Here is a 27883-nt window from a genome sequence, read left to right as displayed (position 1 = left end):
TGATAAAAATATCTACGTAGTTAGCTTTTAAATTAAAACATATCATCAATATAAAAAAAAATATATAAAAAGACCACAAATAATCACAAGAGACAAGTTACTCGTGCATATCACATCATCCACTAGATCCTTAGCTCCCAATACTCATCATAGAAAATGACATCCAAAACCACATACATAGTTGCACCTAATAACTACCATAATATAAGGACTCAAATAATTCACTTCATGTATAGGTCCTAGGTCTTACATCTACAAGTAAGTGCACACCTAATCTGCTTATGATGACATAGAGACTAGACCGTGAACACAATATGCATAAATCAAGATCAGCATGGCTCTCAATATTATAACCAAAATCAGGCAAACAAGAATAATAAAAGAACATATTTTCTTTTGTTTTAGAAAATCTGACAGCATAACTTTTATAAATAATTTTACAAAAATATATTTGGCACTCTATGAGTTTTCAAGTCTACATATTTTATAAATCATAAATATTAGAATATGTATACTGTTATTCATCACATATAAAATAGAGCTCAATAATCTTGTTGAGTCTCTACCTCCTTAGGATCATCAAACTTTCTTCAAAAGAGACGTTGGTAAACCTTCAATTCTTAAGCTCTAAATAGCTAAGTCACTATAAAAGTCACTTTTTTCTACACTCTTCAATTGAATAAATAATAATAATTAGTGTAATGCACTCTTCAAACTGAGTCCAACGATATAAAACATGATGCTATTCAAACATGAGCAAAGATCTTACCTTAGTCATGCACAGTGGTGCTTTCCAGTAACCAAAAATAGTGTTTCAAGAACGGTGACAAATATTGACATAGCATATATCAAAACAACCATCCTCTCGAGTAGATCACGAATGTACAACTTTTTTTTTCAAACAAACACTAGCCTTGCCAAAAAATACTTTTAAAAGGGTGGAGCTACCAAAAATTTCACTAGAAAACGTAGTGAACTAGATGGAATGGCTTAGTGGAGATTTTTCCCCCTCAGTGAGATGAGTTTAGTAGTGAAGATGGCTCGTCAAATGGATAATAGAGTTGGCTAGAAAATACATTTAAAGTTTGAAACTTTAGCTCACGATCTCTTGCCAATGGTGGCGAGTGAGGTTATGCCGCTTGAGGAGTAGATTTGCTGCTAGTTAGAGAATTCAATGGTCATTGAAGCTCCGCCGTTGGTGGTTATGGTGGATTCTTGGATGAGATAGAAAGAAAGAAAGAAGCAGAGAGAGAGAGGAATAAAAGAAAATTAAATTTTAAGAACTCTAGTGAGTCCCACACTTTATATAATATATTTTTTTTTTTGTTGAGCGATCATCACAATTTTTTGGAACCTTCTTGGGTTTGTCTCTTGTTGCAGCCGGTGGTGGGACCACCAGCAGGGGGATGGTCAATGGGTCCACTCCAAACCCTTGAGGGCCCACTCAATTTCTCATGTCAAAATAACTTCTAGTCAAGGCCGGCCTTAAGAATATATGGGCCTAAGGCGAATTAAATTTTGGGGTCCCCAGAAATTTATATAAAAAAAAAATTAAAAAGAGTATTATAAAATTCAAACCCATGACATTATATAATGTATCATACACTTCAACTAACTAAACTATAACTATTTGTTGTTTACAATACACTTAATTTTATTTTAATAAAAGTCTAATAAACTTTTTTATATTTTTATTTTGGGCTCCCAAAATGAGTGGGCCCTAGGCACGGGCCTAGCCCGCCTATGCCTAGGGCCGCCCCTGCTTCTAATGTATCCACGACAATCAGTGTAGTTGAAGTAAAGGAGGGATGATTAAAGATAAAATTATTATTGGCCTAGATCTAAAGTCAAAACTAAAGAATTGACCAAACGATACTAATTTATTAAAATGAAAATTGTTTGACTAGAATTGAGCCCTAAAATGTTAATTTGATCCATTTTGTAAACACAATATTCAAATTATCACAATACGGGAGCATCACATATTTATGATATTTTTTCTAAGTTTAATTGTTATATTCTACTAAAAATAGTTCTATATTCACAAGCAGCATATACATATAATAATTTTGATAGAACCTTGTTTCACTTCTAGTACTATTAATATTGTAATAACCTAAATCCTCTTTTTATGCCATTATTATTTATTTCATTTTTCACATGATTAGAAAATAATAAAAGAGATAGTTTCATAAAAATATAAAAACAACAAAAAAAAATACAAATACAATCGTATAAAATATTAAATGTTTTTAAGATTTTAATTACATAAAATACGACTTATTGATATATTTTTATGTTATACTTATGTTATTTTGTTGTTGATTTTTTGTTATTTATATTTTATTTTTTATGTTTATGTTTATGATGTTATTTTGTTGTTGTTTTATTTTTACTTTCATATAATTTTCTTGTTTTTTTTATATTTTTATAGAATACAGTAAAAATATAAATAAAAAAAAATTTAAACTAAAAAAAATTCAAAAATAACAGTTTATGTAATTTTTCTAAAATAAAAATTATCTATTGGATATAAAAAAATAAGAATTCTTTTTTCCATTCACAGGAAATGCACACGGAAATAAAAGTTACAATAATTTCATCTTGGAGACTCCTCTTATTCTTAATGGTGGAATAAATAATATTTCTTTCCTCAGTGTTATGGTTGGACTTCCGGTAATAGTCTTTATAATGTGGATTTAAACTTTAAATATATTATTTATCTAATCATTTCATGATATTTTTATATGAAAAAAAAAAATTTCTTACTCTTGTTTTTTTTTTTGCTAAGGATTCTGGGGCTTTCCTAGAGAAGAGATTTGCTGGATTAACTAATGTAGAAATTTATAGCAAATTTGGAAATGAATCTTACAACTTTACAAATTACGAATGGGGATATCAGGTAGCCACAACTATTCTTACAATTACAACCATTTAAGTATTTTATTTTTGAAACATGCACTTTACAAACATCTAATGTTTGTTTTGTTATCTTTTTAAATATAATGTGATGAAAAAACTGACATAAATCTTTCCAACTCATTATAGGTCGGATTACTTGGGGAGAAGTTGGAAATATATAAAGAACAAAATTTGAATAATGTTGAATGGAATAAATATGAAGACCCCTCCAATCATACCACACTCACTTGGTATAAGGTAGTTTAAGTTAAAGTACAAGATAATTTAATACTCGAGAATTGATTATCTTGTTGTAAAAAACTCATTAAACTAAAAATGATAATTTGGGCAGGTTGTATTTGATTCACCAAAGGGAAATGATCCACTTGCTTTAAACCTTAGTTCAATGGGAAAAGGTGAAGCTTGGGTAAACGGAAATAGCATTGGTCGTTATTGGGTTTCATTTCTTACTTCAAAAAATGAACCATCACAGTCACTGTAAGTACTACTATTTTTGTTGGGCTAATATTAGTTAATACATCTTTTACTAAATAAATAACATATTTAAGTGATAAAATTCAAATATTAGATTTTAGTGATAATTCAAATATTGAAGTGAGGATGCTCATGGATTCTTATTGAAACATTGATTGCATAAACTTCATTACAAATTAAAGACAACGTAAAGAACCATTTCATTCCATGATAATTTATTTTCTAGGTAAAGCTCTTTGGCGATATTATGAGCAAGTTTATTTGCTTCCTTAGGTATATAAGAAAGGCAAACATTAGGACTGTAAAACAATGTGAACTACTAACAGAAATCCCAACAGTTTCTTTATTCTATTTTTTAAAATACCTTATTAAAATTTTATTTCTTTTTATTTCACCTCACACATTTATTTTATATCATATACTAAATTCTCTATAATTCATTCCACATCATTTAAATAATATATTTTGAAATAATTTTATCAATTAAATAACAATAAAAATATAATAAAGAATACAAAAATAATAACTTTAAGAAAAGGAAAGAGAAAACAATTAAATAAATATAAAAAGAATAGCTAAACAGTGTTTAGTTCACTCTCTCACTTCATAGAGCACTCCCAACAACTTTTTTACTCTATTCTTTAAAATTCCTCACCAAAACTCTATTTTATTTTTTATTTTACCTCATACATTTACATTACACCATACATCAACTTCTCAATATTTCTCTCTATATCATTTAAGTATTATATTTTTACATATATTTTATTAATTTAAACAAAAAAATATATATATAAAAATGAGTAAAAAGAATAATAAAAAAATTAATTAATTGGATCAAAGAGAGAAAGAAAAAAAATATAAAACATGTTTTACCTCTTCACTATTCATGAACTAAATGTAGAGAAAAATTTCTTCCAATTTAGGATGAGGTATAATAGCTAAGAGTTTAAAGCATTTGTTAGAGCCTCACAACAAATGAGTTATAATAGCTAAAAGCTTAAAATTGAGCTCCAACAAATGCTTTAAATTATGCCTCATCCCAAACTTCAAGAAAAATTTCCCTACATTTAGCTCATGAATAGTGAAAAGGTAAAACATATTTTATATTTTTTTCTTTCTCTCTTCATTCAGTTAATTAATATTTTATTATTTTTTTTACTCATTTTTCAATTTTTTTGTTTTAATTAATAAAACATATATAAATATATAATATTTAAATGATATAGAGAAAAATATTAAAAAAAAAATTAAAAAAAAAAAGCTTATGTATTGTGTACAGTAAATGTGTGAGGTAAAATAAAGAAAATAGTATTTTGATGAGATATTTTAAAGTATAGAGTAGAGAAACTGTTGGGAGGCTCGAGCTTAATTCTAAGTTTTTAGCTTTTAGCTATTATGACTCACTTGTTGTGAGTGCTCTGAGCTAAATGTAGCTACATTTTTTTTTTTTTTTGAACCAAGAGCTTAGCTAAATTATCCATCATCTATTGATGTCCCATTTTTACACTTTAGCTAAAAAAATTTAATTTTTTGAGAGGTACAAGGTGTTTACCTCCTCTCTTATAGCAAAAACATCACTTAAGGGTAATTATTTAATAACCCACTCTACAACCTATCTTTGAAAATTTTACAATCCATTTTTATTGCTGAGATAGGCAAATAAATAGCCAAATTATTGTTATAGCTATAGAGCTTTCACTTTTAGGCAGGTTGGAGTTAAAGACCCATAGTATGGAACATGTAGCTAGTGCAACACAAGGAGCTTTCACTTTTGGGAAGGTTGGTTTTTAACTTTTAGTGTTACAGAGTCTCCCATTGTTAATGCGTGGAAAAAAAAATAAAATATATAAGATCTATGAGTTATTCCTGTCATAGCCAATTGGTTTCGAGATAAAAGTTACTGCCAAGTTTTAAGATGAAAATAGAATATAGAAGACGTGTCTTATATCTCACCACATTACCATTTTCATCCCTCTTGGTTTTAAATATTCATTTACAACCAATTATTTTTACACCTTCTGGTAATGGGACGATTTCCCAAACTTTATTATCTTGCATAGACTTATTCTCTTCATTCATGGCATCATTCTACTTTTGAGAGTTAGAACTTTTTATGGCCTGATGAAAGTTGATTGGATCATCTTTCATCATTCCAATGTCATCCTCATGTTCTTGAAGATACACTATGTATTCATCTAGATTAATAGTATTTCTTCTTTCTCTAGTGGATCGTCGTAAATGCACTTGTTCTTGAGATTGTTGAGTTTGTAGTTTTGGGATTTTATTGACTATGTTGGGTTGCTCTTGATCTAAAACTTGATTAATATCCGGATTGGAATCCTAAATATTTTTAAAAGCAACTATTGGAATAGAAATCAATTCATCTTCAAGAAGAGTAGTTGATTCCAAATCCTCCTCAAAAATAAAGTCCTTAACAATATTTTCCTCCCAAACTCAATATCCTCAAAAAAATTTGCAGTTCACATTTAAAATATATTCCTTACTTTGGGATCATAAAACTTTAAACTCCTAGATCGCTCAAAATATCCAATAAAGTAGCTGCTCACAATTTTGGGTTCTAGCTTCTTTTCATTTGGTCTATAAGGCCTAGCTTCAGCTAGGCATCCCAAACATAAAAGTGCTTAAGACTAGGTTTTCTCCCTGTCCAAAGCTCATAAAGTGTTTTTGTAGCTGCTTTAGTTGGTACCCTATTCAAAATGTAGGTTGCTATCTTAAGTGCCTCTCCCCATAGTGATTCTTGTAAGGTTGAATAATTGATTATATGTTTTACCATATCTTTAAGAGTACGGTTTTGTCTTTTAGCAACACCATTCATGCAAGTGCTAGGAGATTCTGGCATAGCGTACTATAGGACCATTCCACACTCCTCGAGATATCTGGCAAACGGTCTTGGACGTTGTTCATCTGATCCGTCATATCTACCATAACACTCACCTTTCATCACTACCAAAGAACCTTTAGTGATCCTCAAGCTTCTATGCATGGACTTGTATTCATATCCTTCGTCTTCAAGTGCACCCAGGGATATGAGGTTTCGTCTAAGGTTTGGGATGTGTCTTACGTTCGTCAACACCTTGATTTCACCATCATGCTGTTTGATCACGTCCATGACTTAGAACTTTTCATGAAGTAGAAATAGGTATGCATATCTTGAGTAATCATCTATGAATGATACAAAATATTGTTATTCTCTATCTCGGAGTCTTGAATGAATAGGGAGTGGATTCTCAACTCCAAATGCACTTATCACATGTGTCCAAGTTGAGAGTCATTTTTTGATTATAAGTCAGTTGATAAAGATAAAGTTCTAATGGAAAATGATCATTCTTGTAGGGTCATTAGAACCAGGAAGGTGGCCATCAAATAGTATGATGGCAAAATTAAGGTGTTGACGAACGTAAGGCACATCCCAAACCTTAGACGAAACCTCATATCCCTGGGTGCGCTTGAGGACGAAGGATACGGATACAAATCCATGCACGTGAGCTTGAGGATCACCAAAGGTTTTCTGGTAGTGATGAAAGGTGAAAAGATCAATGGTTTATATGTTCTCCAAGGACTAGAATCAGATATGAAGTTGTGGCATCACAGACATGGGCATATCAGTGAACAGGGCCTCAAAGAACTGCACAAATAAGGTATCATTGGAAATTTAAATTCTTTTGCCTTACCATTTTGTGAAGCTTGTGTTTTGGGGAAACAACGTAAGCTGAAGTTCACTCCGGCAAGGCACACAACTAAAAAGATACTCAAATATGTGCATGTTGATCTTTGGGGACCACACAAGATGTCTACTCACTCCGATAAGCAATACTTTCTTTCAATAGTTGATGATTATAATCGGTGTGTTTGGACTTACTTGTTGACTACCAAAAATGAGTGCCTAGAACAGTTTAGAAATTGGAAAACTCAGGTGGAAAACCAAACTGACCTTAAAATTAAGAACCTTATGACTGATAATGGGTTGGAGTTTGTTAACTCTGAATTTGACAAGATGTGTCAAGAATTTGGAATCACTAGGCATAGAACTATAGTGAAGACCTCGAAAGAATGAACCAAACCTTGTTGAACAAAGTTAGATGTTTATAGTTCGGTTTCAGACTAGAAAAACCATTTAGGGGGAAGCCTTAGCAACCGCAACTTACCTTGTTAACAGGAGCCCAAATAGAATTATAAACCTTAAGACACCTTATGAAATGTGGTACAACCGAACCCCCAACCTAACGCATTTAAGAATATTTAGTTGTACAACATATGTATACCAATCTATTGACAAGCTAGAACCTAGGTCCGTGAAGGGAACCTTCCTAGGTTATGCCTTAGGAACCAAGGGGTATAGAATATATATTTCCAGGAAGGGTAAACTAAAGGTTGTGATTGCTAAAAATATTTTTTCAATGAGTTAGAATATCCTCACTTGAACTCCGGGAAGGATAGTGTTTCTCTGTGTGTTACAGAATAGGAAACAAAGACACCCCAAGTGTGGAAGTGGAGTACAGAACGAAGCTCCCAAAAGAAGGTTCACATGTGGAAGATAGTGTGGAACCAAAACACAATGCACCATCGGAAGTTGTTGTGGAGCCAAAAAAAACAAGATAACGAAGGCCTAATAGTGGTGCCGAAAGGGTTCGAACAGACAGGTTTGGAAGGTTATCAGTTGGCTCGGGATAGAACCCAGAGAGAGTTTCATCCTCCAGCAAGGTTCGCATAAGCAGACATAATAGCATTTGCACTGGCAGTAGTCCAATAAACTAAAATTGAAGAGCCCAGAAGTTATGAAGAGGCAATTTTAGGAGGAAACAAGTACAAATGGCTTCAGACCATGGACAAGGAGATGGATTCACTACGAAAGAACCAGACTTGGGTAGTTGTGTTGAAGCCAGAGAACAAGAAGATTGTGGAGTGCAAATAGATTCTCAAGGTGAAAAAGGTAATCAATAAGGATGAACCCGTGAGGTTCAAAGCCACTCTAGTGGCTAAGGGTTTTACTTAGGTGGAAGATCTTCTCACCTGTGATAAACTACAAGACAATAAGGTTGATGTTGTCCTTGGCAGCACATTTGGAGTTTAAAGTTGAACAGCTTGATGTCAACACTGTTTTTCTAAATTGATTCTAGGATGAAGAGATCTATATGAAGCAACCACCTGGGTTTGAGGTTGTAACGCCATAAATAATTAGGCACGCTACCCAAAATGCTTATGAAACCCTAATCCCCTAATCGGGATTACTAATTAAAATAGCGCAGAATTTAAACTTTTATATTAAACAGACTGAAAATAAACTTGTAATATATTTAAACTTTTCAAAATAGTTGGGATCCCAAAAATATTTACAAATTTATTACAAGTTCTTTCTTACTAGCCGACCTAAGCGGCAAAACAGAATACAAAAGTCAACACTGTTAGACCCATAACCCGCTTGGTCTGAAGTGGCATGAACATGTACATTCTTCGCCCTGCTCCTGAAACTCATGGTTGATTAGCCACTGACTTACCCTTTCCTGCATAGTAGAGCACCCGTGAGCCAAGCCCAGCAAGACAGTATAAATCATATCAAATATATTATGCTCATTTACATATGTCTGTATAGCACAAACCTGATCACTATATCAACATGCCCATTTATGTCTACGTGGCGTAGACCTATGTGTTGCGCTCACACATCTAATTAAATCTACGTGACGTAGACCCACGTGTTGCTCTCACACGTCTAAATACATTAAGGCCTTAGAATGGTTCATCTCGGTTATGATTACCGAGTCCAACCCGATTATGCCTTGAACGCATAACCCTTAAATCTAAATATTATCATATACTTAGCATGGCATAGCATTTACTCAACTTAAATCACTAGGGTAATAACCCTAGGCTATTAACCGCTCATATTAGGGTAATAACCCTAATCCCGGTTACAATTACTCACATATAGCATATTCAACATAAGCGCCACCGCGTATACTCTACATGCAAACTACTGTCTTACCTATTGTCCCGCAAAGGCAGAGATTCCAAATCCCCAGGTGCTCCTGACCAGGTGCCGGTAATCCTAGTCACACACAATCCGGGATTTTCACTAATAGGGTTAACCCCTGATTTCACATTCATAAAATAAATTCATGGCATTTCAAATACATACAATCACATAGAGCTCGAAAAGATCTTTCCAACGGTATAAAGAACATCCCAAACGGAGTCTTGAGTCAAAAGTTATGGCCAAAACAAAATCGGGAAAAAGATGGCTCTCTGCTAGGTTTTATGGCCGCGGCGACCATAAATCTGGCCGCTGCCACTGGGTTCGAAAAACCCAGAAAACCAGATTTTAAGGTCTAAATATGCTCACTTTACCTTATATTCGAACTCAACCAAATCACAGAGTAAAAGCACAAATTTCATGCTTAAATTCACCACAGAATATGTATCCCAAAAATTAGATTAACAACACTCAAGCCAAGCTCAACACTTGAGCAAAATTCAACCTAGAAATCAAGTCCATAACCATGAACATCAAAACTCCATATACCTCATGCTTGAACACAACAAAAATCAGAACTTAAGGTTAGATTTCAAACACAATATAACCTTAGAAATCTCATCTGAAATTACTAGCAAACATACTCCTCAACTCAACAATATAATCAAGCTAAAACATTAAGATTAACACCAAAATCACCTCCAATTCCACTATCATGCATCCATAATTTTAAGAAAATCAAGAACACCTTAATTCATTACATAACATCAGAAATTAATAAATCAAAAAGGCTAAAGATCATTACCACAAGTTCCTCAAGTTCTTCCCAAGTAACAACATCCACAAAGCTACACCAAATCAAGCCCTTTTTTTCTCAAAATCAAGATTTCTAAAAGAAAGGGTTAGAGAGAGAGAGAGAGGGGTCGGGTGTGAGGGATACAAAAGCCAAAAATTCATTTACTTCTCTAAAAAAAATCAGCTTTTACCAAGTATAGAAAATAAAGGTCAAATGACCATTTTGCCCCTAAGGCCAATTTTCACCTATTCACACATACAAGGGCATTCAAGTCAATTCATACTCAATTATTTTCAAATAAAAATTCAGATTATTCCATGTCAAATAACCAATCCAATTTACATTTCGGGCCCGAACCCGGTTCGGCCCGAAATTCCCGATTGTGACTATACCACGCTAACCTGTCAGAACACACCTGAAAAGACAACACAGACATACTATATAATAATATAGTTCTATTAAGCACGTAATTAAATTAATTTCATCATTTTACGCTTCTTGGGTCATAATTACCAAAATGCCCCTGGCTCACCAACGGGGTCTTTAATATATTAAAATTCATATAAAATCACATATATTGAACTATATAATAATATAATCCCTCCGTTATACATAATTATCTAGTTAGGGTTTTGCTAATCCATTTCTTAATTTCGGGTATTATAGAGGTGGTAGGGAAAGGAGTTGAATCAGTGTGCAAACTTAATAGATCTCTGTATGGTTTGAAACAGTTCCCAAGATAATGGAATAAAAGATTCGATACGTATATGCATCAAATCGGGTTCAAATTATTCGCATACAATTACTGCCTGTATTTCAAGAATCTAGAGCAATCTACAGCCGTGTTCATATTTCTCTATGTGGGTGATTTGCTCATCATTAGCAAAGATAAATGAGTGATCAAAAGTATTAAAGCCAAGCTCAAGAAAGAATTTGAGATGAAGAAGTTTGGACCTGTTCAAAAGATACTGGGTATCGAAGTCTCGGGTAACTAGATGGAAAGGACTATTAGCTTGAAGTAGTCTAGGTACATCAAGAAAATTATTCAGAAGTTCAACATGGAAGATGCAAAGAGTACATCAGTTCTGTTAGGGGGATAGTTCATTTTGTCAAAGGAACAATGTCTTAATAGTACGAAAGAGAAAGAAGAGATGAAGAATGTACCTAATGCAGTGGTTCTTGGATGTTTAATGTACGTAATGGTGAGCAAGAGACCTGACATAGCTCACGCTTTAAGCATCCTAAGCCGGTCATGTCCAATCTAGGCATGGAACATTAGAAATCCCTTAAATAGTTATTGAGATATTTGAAGGGCACTTGGAATTATGGTCTTACCTATGAGAAAGCAAAAGGAGAATTAAAATTGAAAGGATTTGTGGATGCAGACTATGCCTCGAATAGAGATACCAGAAAATCAACCACTTCTTACGTTTTCTTGACAAACCAGAATTGTATAAGTTGGAAGGCTTAGTTACAGTCCGTGGTTGCTCTTTCCACCAAGAAAGAAGATTTCATGGCGACTACAAAAGCATTCAAGGAAGCTTTATGCCTTCAAGAAATTCTTTGTGAGTTGAAACAAATTAAAGGATAAGTGATTGTGTATTCGAATAGCCAGTCATTCATCTATCTTTGTAAGAATTGGGTTTATCATGAAAAGAGCAAGCATATAGATGTAAGACTCTACTGGATTAGAGAGAAGATAGAAGAAGGTTTGATTGATTTAGAGAAGGTCGGTACTGAAGATAATCCTGTTGATGTTGGGACTAAGGTCTTAACCTTAAACAAATTCAAGCAGTGCTTGATCTTAATCAATCTTAGAAGTTAGTATACTGAGATTCTTAGAACACCAACCAATGATGGTTGCATTCTTTCTTCATCATCGTCATTCTTTTAATTTGAAGTAACTAGGTAGAATTTGTGGTATAGTTCCTCCAAATAAAAAAGTCTCCACTATCACTCCTGGAAAGTGGTCCTAAAAAAGTTAGGTGTCTCTCGGACTTTGTTCCCAGTCAACTAACTTGTCCTTTTGGGAAGGAGTCTTGTGGAATGATAGTCGAGTCTAGAAGAGAGTTCCTGGATGACTATCATGTCCACTCCGAGTCCAATCTTTTAGATAGCTAGCCTCACTCCAGGATGGAGTTCTAGTTGGCTAGTTATTCCTCCTGGAATGGTAGTTCTGGATAGTCGACTCAGGAGGCTCTGATTCTTGAAGCTGCAGTGGAGACTTCGTTCAAAGAGGAGTTGGTTAAGTTAGTTATTTCTAACTAACTTAACAACCTTGTTTCTTGCAGCCACCGACTTTAGGATCTTGATCCTAAGCCTAAAAATACCACATTCACTTATCATTTTAGGAAGAGATCGGAGATACGAGATTAAGAACTCAGAGAGAAGAGATTGAGAGTTTGAGAGAAAAAAGATTGAGAGGTAGAGAGAGAGGTGCAGAGAAAAGAGAGAGATTGGGTTTGGGTTTTGTAGAAGAATATTTTGTAGATGAAGAAGATTCTTAGGTGTAAGTGTGAGAGTTGAAACACTTAGTGAGGACTCAACAGAGAATCTCGTCTCGACTGTATTGTACCTATTCTTGCTCAATCAATAAAGAAAGATTTCGGTGGTATTTCAAAACTGGAGTAGAGCCATAGATCACATCGATCTATTGGACTTGAACCAGTATATATCTTGGTGTTGATTTCTTTATTTCTTACATTTATTGTTTTTTGGTTTTCATTACTCTGTTTGCCTATTTTTATCCGATTATTATTTTCGGTTTGATAATTTGTCATTGCTAATCGTTTGACTGTTTAAAGTATTGACATTTTGATTCTGTACATTTAATCGTAATTTTCCCACATAAATTATTAACACTTTTTTTAATGGAAGCACTACCACTTAAATGATGAACTTTATAATTAAGTTCGATAATAATAATAATAATAATAAAACAAAAAATTATTAACAGTTTTCTAGTGAATAATTTTTTCCTTATATTAAATTAATATATACACATACATATATATATACTAGATAAATTTACGTGTCAAGTCACGTATATTAATTTTATTTTAATTTTTTTTTTAATATCATAATTTTAAAATTAATAATATTCAATGTATTAATAATCATTGAAAAACAAAAATTACCATTATACTTTGTAATAATAATTAACAAAAATTATTATTCGTCTTAAATTTATCTTCGGAATTAATGAAAATGCTCATCTGGTTAAGCTATCAAAATATTCAAATTTAATTTAAAATAATATTTAAAATTTAACTAATTCTAAATATCAAAATTTGAAAATAATTTTTAATAAAAAAATAAACAATATGAACAAATTTATTATTAATTGCAATAATTTAAGTGGATTAATTATATTTAGGTTTAACTAACTAAATATTGACCCTATACGTAGCAACATCTAATAATTTGTTATTTTTTATTTATTTAAAAAAAAAAAATCACCCAATAGTACCAGTATAATTTTTGTATTTGTGATTCTCACATTGATCTGTTTCAATTTTCTTTAATTTATTTTCTAGGTACCACATCCCTCGATCATTTCTCAAAGAATCAGAAAACCTTTTAGTGTTGCTTGAAGAAGTTGGTGGAAATCCTCTTCAAATTACATTGGACATAATTTTTGTCACCGATTTGAATGAAAACAACTCATTCAATCACCTCCACCAATCATCCTTCTAATGCTGAAATAATTTGTTTATCTTACAATTATTTTACAATGTATGGAACTATCACTAAAAAATATGAGTTAATGTGAATATAATTCATAAAAATATGAAATAATATGTGAGAAATGCACATATGTTCGTTTTTTCTTAATGCAGAAATTATATAGAGATAATTCCGTTCAAAATACTAATGTATTTTGTTTATTGTACTTTTATATTTATTATTGTACGATAAAAAATATTAAAATATCACAAGAATAGTATGATCATTTGTAATGTATGACATTCTGAGAGAGTATTTTATAAATTTTGGTTAATTTTTTGAGCATGATAATAATATGAGACTAATATTTTTAGCTAAATAATCATAAATTACAAATTACATTTCATTAAAAAAACAAATACAAATTTAGTTTAATAATACTGAAACGGTACAACTTACTCATACTCTTCCGGTGACAGGAATAAAAACTAAACAAATTTTCTCAAAACTCACAAAGCGTTTCCTTTTTTCACTTTGTGTGATGTATCTATTCCACACTGATGAACTTCAAAGTTTCATCGGCAGATCGCTTCTACTGCAAGCCTTTTGCTAACACCAGGACACGTACTAGTGCTGAAATTCTCTTCACTCAATTCGATAGCGCAGTTGTTCTTATTCCGGCAGAACTGCATTTCAGTTAAATATATCATGAAGTTGCAAAAGTGATAATAATAATAATAATAATAATAATAATAATAATAATAATAATAATAAGCAGCAACAGTAAGAGAGAAATAAAAATAGTGCAGATACATATATTGAAGTGTATGCAAGTATTCTTATATTGTGGCATTATGTTCTGAAACTCTAGGTGCATTTGTAAATGTAATCACATTAATTGTATATTTATTGTACTTTCAGTGAAAGGGATTCTAGAATTCCACTATTCACACTGCTTAAAATATATAGAAAAGGAATTGATGCAGTCCTTACCTTTTCAACCACTAAAATGGAATTAGGATCGTGGCAATCTCCCTTGGTATAAGATCCACAGTTTCCTGAAGGAGTTCCAAAGCTAGCAAATTTTACAGCAGATACAAGGGTATTCTCAGGACATTGCAAGTAGACAGTTGGAACATTTCTGTTACTTCCACTTCCTTCTTTCTCCCAAGCTTCAGGTCTAATAGAAGGATGATCCTCTGCAACAAGAGCACAGAGGCCAGTTACTTTCCGCCTTGACAAAGTAATCTTTGATGGATCTCCTCCTTTCTCCTCAAAGATCACCAGAATGTTTCCAGATGACTTGAACCAAGAACGGGGCACATGGTACCTGTTCGAGAAACATTGCTGCCTTGTAAGGTTCTTTAACAATGCAGTAATTACTTAATAAATCTTAAAACATTTGATCTTACAAGATGAAATAAAGAAACAAAAAAAGTGCTAACACCCACTATGCTATCACAATCGTTTACCATTAAGAATTTAAGAGTATATCTTCACATTAGTAACCATAACAGAGAACGAGTACACCACAGCCAGGCACCAAGAGTATATAAAACTTCAAATTTGGTTTTGAAATAACAATAACTATATACTAGGCAATACATTAAAAGTGTGCATGCAGAGCGCCTGTGCATTCCTGCTTGCTTTTGCAAGTTTGATAGATGGCTTATAAACTTCTGGACATAGTAAATACTAGCCTTTTCTGAAAGCTAAATCATAACCAGTTGAGCTAGCCTCAACTGACAAATTGTTTCAGTGGTTATTAAATCTTGGTAAAAGAGAAAGTAAACCTTCGAGCTATTAAGTATTAAGCTCACTCTATAAGTTTCCTCAGATCAAACCCAAGCACCTTATTTTTATTTTGTGCTACATAATTGTTTGTTTTTTCATGAGATATATTTACCAAATACTCAAAGACCACTCACATACACTCTCATTAACTGAAAAACAAAATTAGATATACTTATATGATAGTGACTACTGAAGATCCACATGTCTACGCTACTCAGCCTTGGCAGCAAAGAAATGAAAGGGAAACATCTTTGAGTATATTTATTGACTTAGTCTTACCATCTTTGAGTTGGTTCTCCACAACCCGTAAAGCATTTGTTGGGCATGAACTTTCCTCGGTAATCACATTCTTTAACACATCCATCATCTATAGAACTCTTCCTTGGCCAGTACCTTCCAATTTCTTCCCCATTCAACCAAGCTAGACCTTTTCCCATATGAACCATATCCAGCCCCACAGGTTCTTTCCCTGGTGGAGGGTTTATTTCAGCCTGCAATATTCCGAGTCCGAGTGAGTACTTTGTTTTTCTTACTTTCAACGGCATAAAAAGAAAGTAATAATACAACTGAAACAATCAGCCTCTGTAATACGAAAACCATAATGTTCCCCGGATCCCAGTATTTACCTTGTACCATGTTAAAGGTTGCATCTTTGGTGGTTCCGAGGTAGCAACCCAATTTACTTTATTAATACCATCTGCCTTGTAAATGCCTAAATGCTCTCCTTGCAAACCAATCTGAATATGAGAACAGGTAAGAAACAAGTATTAAACAAATACTCTGATAAAATCATTCGGATAAAAAAATTTAAAACGTTTTTTGGGATCATTCAAGCTATGTATAGGTCCCTTCTCGACTAAATAACTTACATCTTATTGGTTAGTTTGGTTTAAATGATGTGCCATTTTCAACAAATACCCTTAAAAGTGCTATAAACTAACAAAGAAAATAATAAATGAAAGGTTACCAAGAGATTTACACAAGACACATGACTTTTTGGTTGATTCCCAAAGCTAATAAGTAAAGGTTTGTCACAATAAGGTCTTTTCTAAAAAATAAAAATTGCAGCTAAACTAAATTGTATGAGACTCATCATAAACCGTCCGAGAAAATGTTCAGGATTTTTCTTCAATAATAAAACACGTTAACCACTTATGTGAAACAATAATAATAATATGGGAATACACAATTTTTAATGATGTTGTTTATCCTGGAACCAAAATAGTATTTTTGTTACCTTAGACTATCTCAAATGGGAGATGTAAAAATTGTGCTATATTTGACACAAAAAATAATTTTGTGGTAAATTTACACCAAATTTAAGTTTTGTGCTCCAATAGACAATTGCAAAATTTTGATGTAAAATTTAATATCTAATTAATGTTTTATTAAAAAAAAAAATCTAATAACTTTATAATCAATTTTATTATAATTTTAATATGTAAGACAATAAAAAAATAATATAAATGTTTTATAATTTAATGTGATAGTTAAATATACTAATAAAATAATAAAAATGACATAAATGTAAATGAAAAAGTACTGCATTTATTGTCGTGTAAATTTTACACCATAGCAAATATTGTGCCAACTTTGGCATAAAATTTGATATGTGCCAAATTTACATCACTTTTTGGCACACCATTGGAGCACATTTTTTATTAAATGAGCTATATTTTAGCTTTTCACTACTTATTTACAATTTCATTGGAGATGCTCTTAGATGCTAAATCAGTTCAAAATTACACATTTTCACCAATTTTGTTAAATTTGGGTAATCATAATTATTTACCGAAATTTGTGAAAATAGACCATTGTAAATTGATTCACTAAAACAAGATATCAAATGCTAAGTTGGTTCAAAGACTAACAAAATGATATAATCCCTTAAAATGTCATCAGCTGACTCTTCAAACTTTATAAATGAATACTAAATACAAGGCCTACAAATTCAGGTAACTGAAATTTCAAATTAGAACCATTTCAGAGATAATTTAAATAGTTAAGAACCGGAGTTTGAAGATCATGTGCTTAGAAAAGAGGAAAGTACCTTGTAAATCCAAGTAGAGTTGGACAAGTTTACAGTCCCATTGTTGAATCCCCTAATCTCAACGTGAGTTGGTCCTGCACCAACCCATTCATAGAAAGATCCTGCATTCTACAGAATCAAAAACAGCAAAGAGGACTTCAAAAGGCAGAGCATTAAGCACATTGTTGCTAAATGGGGTTTACCAAAACATAATTAAATAATTTAGTACTATTTATATTGAGCATTGAGCACTCTCAACATCTTCTATACTTTATCCTTCAAAATACATCATCAAAACTCCACTTTCTTTATTTTACCTCAAATTTTTACATTAAATCATACACCAGCTTCTTAAAACATCACGAAAACCACTTTCTTCAATTTTTTAATATATATTCGTTCAAATATATGACATTAATTAATTTAGGTCATTTGATGTAGTGTGTTTTTAATTAGTTTCTTAAAAAATTTAACTCAATGAATTGAGGGGACAGCAATCGGGATTTAGCTCAACGAATTGAGAGGACAGGAACCTGCTCGTGACAGCAAACCAGTCCAGTTATAGGACATCATTGTTTTTTAAAACACCAGAGACCACAGTGCCCAAACAGTACTCCTTTATCTGCTGGCTTACAGACTCAGAAATTAGGGTCAAGTACGAAACCGTCTCTGTGTTTTGCTGTGATGAGAATGACCCGATAGACTGCAAGAACAGAGAGCTACAGGTTTGGATATTTTGCTTAGGGGAAGACCTGCTTGAGAAAGCAACTACCATGGTGGAATGCAATTCTTTTTTTGTGTTCCCTTCTTTTTAAGATGAATTACTGAACTACTTGTTATATGGTGAATCTCAATATTAAAAAATAGACTAGTTCCCAAGATAGTACATACAAATAAATAAATAAAAACAATACAGTTCATCATCCATTTAAATTACCCCTTTCTATGTATCTATATCTATGTTCAAGTTTTACAAACTGATCTTAATTATTATCAAAAAGTAATTTTAATATATCAGAAATCTTTACTTTTCCTTCAAAATTATTCCCATACTCGTCATCTTTCGTTTTAAGATGAATTAGTGAACTACTTGTTATATGGTGAATCTCAATATTAAAAATAGACTAGTTAACAAGATAGTCCATACAAATAAACAAAAAAAACAAGACAGTTCGTCATCCATTTAAATTAGCCCTTTCTATATATCTATATCTATGTTCAAGTTTTACAAACTGATCTTAATTATTATCAAAAAGTAATTTTAATATTCAGAAATCTTTACTTTTTCTTCAAAATTATTCCCACAGTTTTCCCTAACACCCAAGGCAAGGCATTGTATAATGTAAATCCAAGACCATGTGAAGACCGTTTGGAACGGAAGAGATATCTAGATCATTCAGAGTACTTAAAATTATATATTTATGTATAAGCCACATTTTCCCGAGAAGCATAGCTATTACAGATGACATCTGCATATCAGGATTCTGGATAAGTAAAACATTATGACTACCAAGAACAATCATTGCCACTCAACTATGTTGTCGCTATCAATAATATCATCACTAGTAATGAAAATAATAGCAGTAACAAACAAAATAATAGAAGTACCTGCAGGCCAACTGTCATGCTTAGTAGAGCGATATCATTCTTCCCTGCCTTAAGAGAAACAGGCTTCTTAAATTTAAAAGGTGAATGCGTGCCATTACCATATGCAGTACCTGAAATTCAATGAATTCATGCAAAACTTAGAAAATTTACAGAGATCTGATGACATGAATGTTACACAATCCTCATGTGCATTAATTTTCAATGTTAATAAACCTATAAGTATGCAAGTGTCAAAGAGCATAGATAACATGATTGTGGTAATATAAGCATCTACATCTGAGCAGTTTTAGCAGTTAAATAACAATATAGACATTATGATGTCAATTAAATTTCTCCAAATTGTACAAAAAGTTTTTCTAGGTATTCTGCAGTTACAGTAGAGTCGAGCTTGTCAAGGATAGGATAGAAAAAATGCTAAAGGACTAAATTGAACCGCCAATTACAACTATTGTGTGGTAGGTCTTGGGCTTTCCCAGTTATATTAGTCCAACATGCAATCTATAGTTATGTTAACAGTCTTTGAAAAAAAGAAATTGCAAGAGCTTAGAAACCCCCTCTATTCTCCTTACAGCTTTTACTCACCGGCAATATACTTTTTCAAAAGAGTTAAAACCCAGCTGCATACACTAAATAAATTGTACTATCATTTTAGTACTTGCACATCGTTTTACTTTTAGTTACTACTAAAAGACAAACGAGACTTGAAGATAGATTATGACCTTGAAGTTTTTGGTTCACAAAGGCATGAAGAGCATGACCCTTTGACTCAACTATAAGAAATGGTTGGCTCCCTTTGATTAAGAAACCTTCATTTTCTTCAACAAATATACTGCAATACATGAAAATATGAATCTTAAATTATATTTGACTTCACAAACTTTCTTCAACTTCCATTGTCTAATGGTCTAAAATCACAAGCAAATAATAAAACTATTATGTTAACCCATTTAATATCACAAACTAAAAGAATAAACTCGTGTTATAAACAACTTGTCCTATAGCTGCCCCTATGATTCTAGACACTAATGATGAGGACAGAAGGATGTAAATATGATTATAACTTTTCATTCTAGAAAGCTAATGAGATCACAGATTATTAAGCTAGGTAAGTTCTAGTTTGGTTGTAATTTGAATAGCTAGACCATGTGATAGACATGGAATCCATCCTTTTATCTATTATTAAAGAAGAAAAAAACATTAGGAAACCGTCATTACATCAAGGGTGAAAACAAACCTTGTTGTATACCAAAGGTAGTCAGTAGTATCTTTTGTGGTATTGATATGATCTACAAAGCCAGTTTGGACAAAATCCTCTTTATCCCATATCCCAGCTTTCTCAACAAATACTTCCCACTTGAGAGCTTCTGAGTTCTTCTCTGGGGTACTTACTGATGGCTGCAACTTCTCCGCTACCATTTCAACGATGGAAGTTGGGGTTCCAACCTGTTAAATATCAGATCTATTGATTCAATATCAAAAAAGGAAAAATAATACATGACAAAGAAACATAAATAACCTCTCACGCCATATTATCTCTCCACAAACACTTCTAAATCATCAAGTCCTCTCTTGTTTTTTCTTTTCTATCATTTGATATAAGTCATGTTAAATAAATGCATTTTTATTGACCGAACATAATAGATCAATCAGCAAAAGACACAAAAGAAGCAAACAACACGGATATCTTAAGACATGAAAGTCTCTTACTACAACTGAGTTTTGTGTTCAGTTCGCAAAGTTCTACTCTTCAAGAATGTGTGACATTACAAGCTGTTAAGGCTGTCTCGAGTTGTTTAATTGTTAATTAATAATTAAGTTAGTTTAGTCCAAGTTTCAAGACTGCAGCTTGTTCATTGGTGGTTGAAACTAACTTTCTCAATGTCGGGGTTTAGATGTCAATGTAAAGATACCTAGTAGCTAGTAGCTAAATTGAGATAACACAAGTCATCTTGTGTGCACTGTATAGAGAGACTCAAGAAAAAACTGTTGAGTAACTTTTCTGGGTTGTTGTTTCAGATTCGTTTTAGTATTTTCGGGTCTGTTAATAGACCGGGAAAGCTCTTTGTGCTGGGAACCGAGTGCATCTCTTGGGACTGTTGAAACAGTAATCTAACATCAAATAGTGAATTAGACTAGAATGAACACTCTACCTTGGATGTGGGATCCTTTTAAAGCCAAAACAGTAATCTACTCGCAGAAAGTAAACTAATTTACAAATTATTCTTTTTTCCTTTTTTTTTCTTTTTCTGTCGGGATTAAGTTCCCCATTCCGGATGGAGATAATAAAAAAGAAAACAAAAAGAATGCTTCAGGGTAATCGCACTATATAGTATCTTAGGGGTGAATAGAAAATAAGAAAGGTACCTTAGCTGTGTTAAAAACCACATTCTTGCAATCAGGCAGAATGCTAACAGACCATGCAGGCAAATGATATGATGAATTGCGGAATACTACTGTCCTGTCGTTTTTATCATCTACATTAGCCAGAAATGCAGCACATGCTCCAGAAGTGTCTGTGAATACATCAGCCTACATTGTGGTAATCGATCAGTAATTGTTCTCGGTAGCATCAGAAGCAATGGAATTAGACAAATACAAAATGACGCCATGGACTAATAAAAAATAGATATTCCAGTCACTCAAGACAAAATATGACAAGAATATACCCTAAACCCTATATCGGGTAAGGGCCAGTCTTAAGACAATGGCCTCTGTCTCTTTTTCAAAAAAAAAATTAGAGCAGTCAGTAGTTTTTCGTTTGCTTCTATTCCTTTCTTAAATTGAGTCAATAGTAAATTTTACCGTTGCTTTCCTATAATAATTACAAGTTGAAACTACATGAACCATTACATTGCCAGATTTTACAATCTCAATCATGGAAAGATTATAAAGTCAACATCTAGAAGTCATTAAGGAGATTAATTATCCAGGTGGGGAAAATTACCTCCAGAGAAGGACCCAGCGATATATTAACTGCATCACTATTGAGCATAACATGCTCACATAATTTTATAGCTTTATGTAGCTCCCGAAGGTGTCCCCATTTTGGGAGCCTGGGTAACCCTGCAAGTCAATTTACATATTATGTATTAAAATCAATTCAAGTATTAAAATTTCAAATCGATAATGTGAGAATCATGTAATGATTACCATATTCGTCAATCGGTGCTTCATAGTCGTAACTGGTAGTAATAAAAGGTCCACCAGCAGTGCGACCAAAATTTGTCCCACCATGATACTAAACCACAAATGAATATAAGTTAGGAACATCGATACCATAAACAGAATGTGGGTAAAATAACAATGATGACATGAAATATAGAATGCATGAGATAAAAGTTTATCGGGTTGGAAAGAAATGCTACACAAAATTACCACAGAACATGCCAAAGAAATTGAGAATAATACCATGTAGTAATTATGTACGCTACCACCTTTTTGAAAGAAGCGAGCCACTGAATAAGCAACATCCTCTGCTGGTCTATGAGGATCAGGGGACCCAAATGTTTTAAACCTGCAGATAATTAACTCACTTTTAAATGCATAAATACTTTGACACCTATTTCTGTTTCTGTGGCAGAATGGTCGACTAGACCTTTTGAAGAATAATTAATTATAGGTGTTATCCCAGAATTTGGACTATACACGTGGCAGTTGCAAGACCCGCCAGTTGGCAAGAGATCCCCATCCTCGCGGATTCCCAGCTTAAATAACTTAAAGCTCAGTTTAATAACTTTTTTAAAAAACAAAAAATGCCCATTAGCTCCAAAAAGATGCAAAAGAAGTGCGTGACATGGAGACTTGGATGAGAGGATATTGACGGTGACAATGAGGGTGATAATGATAAGGAAATTTTACACTAACAATTCGTCAATGATGAAATAGATGATGATTTCTAAATCATCATGCCATTACTGCTGAAGTTTATTCTAAGATAGAAGAATCTAGGATTCTAGTTTTAGAAACAAAAGTTATCCTTTTGTTTTAGTTTGAGTTCAATGACATATTTTATGGTATGCTTGAATTCTAAAAGACATTATTCATCTTTGATATTTTTAGGTGTTCTGAAAATAGCTTTTCAATTAAATATTTGAGGCGTACCCCTGAGGCTTACCCCTTGAGGCTTCCTCTCCTCAAAAAAAAAAACCCACAAGGCTTAAAACCTTTATTTTAAACACTGGTTTAGTTTATGAAGTATTGGTTACCTAAATAAATATTTATTAATAGTCAAGCTCCCAGTATGTGGTATTTGCAAACAATAGTAAGGGATTAGACAGATGAAAGAAAGCCTGCATTTTGCAGGCACTATCTTCATCATTAGAAAGGTTGATAAGCAGAAATGAATAAAAATATTAATTTGTAGTTCAGTTGACCATGGTTCTCCATGTTTCCTGACTGTATCTTTGCTTTCTTGTTTGCATATCTTTTGGTTGCACTCTGCTTAACTTCTACAGGTTAAATGAATGGAAGAGAAAATATATATACATAATTTTCTCCTTCCTGTTATTGAAGTTAGAGGTGTATACAAACTCTGAATTTTAGGGGAAAAACAATATTTTTTCACCCTTACCCTCACAAAAATAAAGGTTCCATGCGGAGCTTTAGACTCCAGAAGGACTTTGGTTCTTCTTTTAAAAACTTCACATGGTTATTAAACAATTAAAAAAAAAATAGAAAACTAAATTACCATCCAGGCCAATTCTCTGTCCAAATTTTGGGCTTGTCCGGGTATATGGGTGTAAATTGGTCACAGTAGAATGAATTACATGTATTAATCTGCCAAAAAGAAAAATAACATTTGAGCTGAATATTGTCATTTTTTTTCATTGTATATAACATTTAAAATAAAGAATTCGTCTAGAAGTGTCGTTTCTAAAAGCCAAAAAAATATAAGAATCATCTAGAAGTGCATGTCTAATCTGTAGTTAGTAATATGCACAAAATGTTGAGCCTACCTACCTAGTCTTGGGATAAAGTACAATAATACCAGCTGACAAGAGATTGAAATTTGCTATGTCAAAATTCTTACCACAGAACTCGGAGCATCAAATTGTTGGCACATTATCCAAGGGATACCTATATTTTGAGATACAGCCATGCTAGCAGCCCACATGGCATATCGTTTACCACCTTCTCCGTATGCTCCTTCATAGTACCCATACTCATTTTCTATCTGCAATAAGAAGAGGATTCAAAACAAAATTATAAGATTTTTTAGCAAATGTTTGGAAGAATATACAGCAGAAAAGTATTTCCTTAGAAGATTCAAATCCCAAAAATAGTCCCATTCACCAAGGGATTGTTAAACAAAGACTATGATCATCTCTTGTAGTAAGCACAAAAAAAAGAATATATTTATATATATGTACAGCACCTATACCTGAATTTACTAAGCACAGCAGCTCTTATAACATCCAGAATTACTATTGTGCAACAATAGAAACTTGAAAACAGACAACCAATAGCTTAAAACATCATAAATCACTAGAACCCTTTCAAGGTTTTTTTAATTTCTCATGAAAGCTACACTGCATTCTCTAAGAAGAGAACTCAGTTGGATAATATCAAATAATTTCCATACTTGAAAATGATACTTGCCTGGGCTAAGATAATGGGACCCCCTTGAGGTGCCAAAAGCTTCTCCTGCTTCATTAGGTTCACAATCAAAGTTGTGAAGTTCTTCATATGATTCTGATTACCAGCAAGTTATAGAAGTCCATTAGAAGACAGCAGCAACACACTTCATTCTAAATACGAAACAATTGCATTACTAGATAGAATATGACACTAGCTAAGCTGAGCAGCTTTCTAAGACTCCACATTAGTACCTTAAACGGTTCGTTATCAGTTCGGAATGTGGTACCAGGCACATAATGCAGCCAAACAGGAATCCCGCTGTTATACATAATCAAATCAGAGAAAGTGCAACAGAGAACTGAAAACTTTAGGCATCTGCCCAAGTAACTCTTACTTCACAAGAAAAGGAACTGCTGTGATAATCTGGAACGTAGAGACTTACCCAAAGTTCCATTCTGCCGCAACAAATGGCCCTATTCGAAGAATCAATAACATGCCAGCCTCCTGGACAATCTTCACAAACTTGACCAGATCATATCGTCCTCCAAAATAATACTAATGCCAAGAAGAAGAAGAAGAAGAAGAAGAAGAAGAAAAACAAGTCAATTTAATTATTATGATAAATTCCTTTCAGATCCAACCTACTGAAACTTTGAATCTTCATACATACATTGCCAGGGGAAGGTTCATGACCATTCCAAAACACATAGGTTTCGATAACATCAACCCCTCCTTCCTTCGCAGTTTGAACAAGCCCAGGCCACATCTAACATAAAACACAATCATTTCATAGTCAGTGTCATCGCTACATTGTTAAGATATTAGTGAGAAACTCAATTGTTCATTCTTATGAGAAGAGGGCAAAATTCGGACCACACATTTACTAAGTAATTGTGTATAGTGAGAAAAGAACCCATTACACGAAAATCAACTGAAAAAAAAAATAGGATGAAATATATGAACGCCAAGTGACATTCTAATTCTGAACGCAAGAAAGCTAGTGTCCTAGGTCTCATTAGAGCCATTTGAACATAAGAGATAATGAATGTTGAAGTATTTCTCTTCTTTTCTTCGACATTATGAATTAACAAACAATCAACAAAATTTCAGGTAGAAAGAAGAGAGAATGAAATAATTGCAATAATGACTCACCGCTGGAACGCTGCGCGGGTAGTGAATGGCAGCAGAGATGAGTAGCTTCCGCTGGCCATTGATGAGTAGAGAGCGACGGTCGTAGGTGACATTGGTTGCGAGACACGAAGTGATTGAGCACAAGGCGAAGAGGCATAGCAGAAGTAGCAGAGTCGAGATTCGGTTGGTGATGGAGGAGGAGACCTCCATAGCCTCTTTCTTCTTGTTCAGACAGTTATTAGAGTAGAGTTAAGAAGAGTGAGTGTGCATTGGATAAAGAGAGGGAGAGCAGCGTACGTATTTATGGGGAGCGATTAGAAGCGTGTTGAGGTCAGCAATAACAATAATAATTAAAGAGAGTGAAACTGCAAGACCCAACCAAGGTCCAGAGACATTAGTCAGACACATCACAAAGATATCAGATATTGTTGTCTTTTGTTTATTTTATTATGCAGCGGTGATAATAAAATTTAATAAAAGAAAATTATCAATAAAATAATGGGAATTTTACAATTACTTACGATTTTGGAATAATGCAACGTGAATTTTACACACCGACGCTCTCAACATCAAAATTACTACGACAACATATTAATAATATTATCTCTGATTCTCAAAGTTTATTTTCTACAGTAATAATATCCCACAGAACAGAACAGAACAGAGTTTTATAAATGAAATGAAGTTTTTGCTTCTTTCTATTTCTAGTACCGTTCAAGCAGCAAACGCACATGACCGTAAGAAAAATAAGGTTCCGAAACAGTTGCCTTTGTTTTCGGGATTTATAAAACTGGTAAGAGTATTATTTGGTGCTGCTACTTGTCCTTAAACTATTTAACTTTTTAAGTTATATAATTTGTTTCTTTAAATGAACATATATCATTACAATAATAATAAGAGTACAATAATGATAAGCGTATAAAATAAAACATACGGGATCGTTTGGAACATTGTATTATATTTTATTGTATTAAATAATATTGTGTTTGATTGTGTTGTATTGATATTATTTAAGACAATACTATGTTTAGTATTGACTTTACCATAAACTTGACCCTAACCCTGACCCCGACCTTGAACCTGGATTCCATCTTGGCCCCAGTCCACAAACCTCCGGCCGAACCTACACTACTAGAAAATCAAGTTTTAGTGACACACATTGAGTAACTCTAAAAATGTATAGTGACACTTCAACGCGCGTCACTAATGAGGGTGACTGGAAAGATAATTTTCAGTGACACTTCACACGTGTCACTGAAATCTTTTGCATTTATTTTTTGCGTGTCAAATTTTGTCATACTAAAAAGTTAACAACCACACACATAAAGTGTCACTATATGCTCTTTTTTTTCTATTTTATTAATATTTTTAGAGATATAGTGACACACAAAAAGTGCCACTATATTAAATATTTTTCTAAAAAAATAATATTTAATTTGATTTAATACAGCTTTATATTAAGAATTTGAATGAATATAATTATCAATTTAAATTATAAATTATATATATACATTTAGATCTTATTTAAGTAACATAAATATATATATAAATAATTTAATCAAAACAATAAACTATAAACTTTTTTTAACTGAATCACTCATCAAAAAATAAACAGTAGGGGACAATGATTCAAATATTAGAAAAAAAATCTCAATCTTAATGCTATGTACATGGCTCACTGATTCAACAAGTGATTCAACAAACACTATTAAAATTTATTAAGCCTAAATAAAACAAAAAGAAAACTTAAAATAGACCATTGGAACAAAAAGAAAACTTAAAATAAAATTAAATCTAACAAGCTTCATAGCTGTCGAAAAATTGATGCCCGATGAAAAGGCTTCTGAAAGAGATTGGTCTGCCTCAATTGTAGCATTAATGCGATTAAGTT

At 32.8% G+C, this 27883-nt stretch overlaps 2 protein-coding genes across 3 annotated transcripts in view; one reads left to right on the top strand and one right to left on the bottom strand.

The window, feature by feature from the left end:
• LOC115714339 (beta-galactosidase 6) overlaps window positions 1-14272 on the top strand; it is a 69279-nt gene extending 55007 nt beyond the window's left edge. Inside the window, exons 14-18 of one of the 2 annotated variants that reach the window (XM_030643005.2) lie at window positions 2567-2676; window positions 2792-2902; window positions 3049-3159; window positions 3254-3399; window positions 13724-14272. In XM_030643005.2, coding sequence (XP_030498865.2) covers window positions 2567-2676; window positions 2792-2902; window positions 3049-3159; window positions 3254-3399; window positions 13724-13883 — 638 coding nt within the window. In that variant the 3' untranslated portion in view covers window positions 13884-14272. The remainder of the gene's footprint in view (window positions 1-2566; window positions 2677-2791; window positions 2903-3048; window positions 3160-3253; window positions 3400-13723) is intronic. The other variant, XM_061114235.1, reaches the window with a different exon arrangement.
• LOC115714338 (beta-galactosidase 10) lies at window positions 14169-26632 on the bottom strand. The gene is made up of 20 exons (XM_030643004.2): window positions 26514-26632; window positions 26014-26357; window positions 25532-25627; window positions 25304-25416; window positions 25113-25179; window positions 24883-24975; window positions 24314-24457; window positions 23972-24060; window positions 22693-22798; window positions 22435-22522; window positions 22229-22347; window positions 21649-21813; window positions 20519-20727; window positions 20004-20113; window positions 19285-19394; window positions 17698-17805; window positions 16274-16384; window positions 15927-16138; window positions 14847-15183; window positions 14169-14539 (listed from the first exon to the last, which is right to left on the bottom strand). The coding sequence occupies exons 2-20, from the start codon at window positions 26200-26202 to the stop codon at window positions 14429-14431; spliced, it is 2577 nt and encodes an 858-aa protein (XP_030498864.1). The 5' UTR covers window positions 26203-26357; window positions 26514-26632; the 3' UTR covers window positions 14169-14428.
• Between the last annotated feature and the right edge of the window lie 1251 nt (window positions 26633-27883).

Source organism: Cannabis sativa, chromosome 4 (assembly GCF_029168945.1).
Source record: "Cannabis sativa cultivar Pink pepper isolate KNU-18-1 chromosome 4, ASM2916894v1, whole genome shotgun sequence".
Taxonomy (NCBI): Eukaryota; Viridiplantae; Streptophyta; class Magnoliopsida; order Rosales; family Cannabaceae; genus Cannabis; species Cannabis sativa.
Note: the sequence above shows the minus strand (reverse complement) of the source record. Positions and strands in the feature narration are given on the sequence as shown.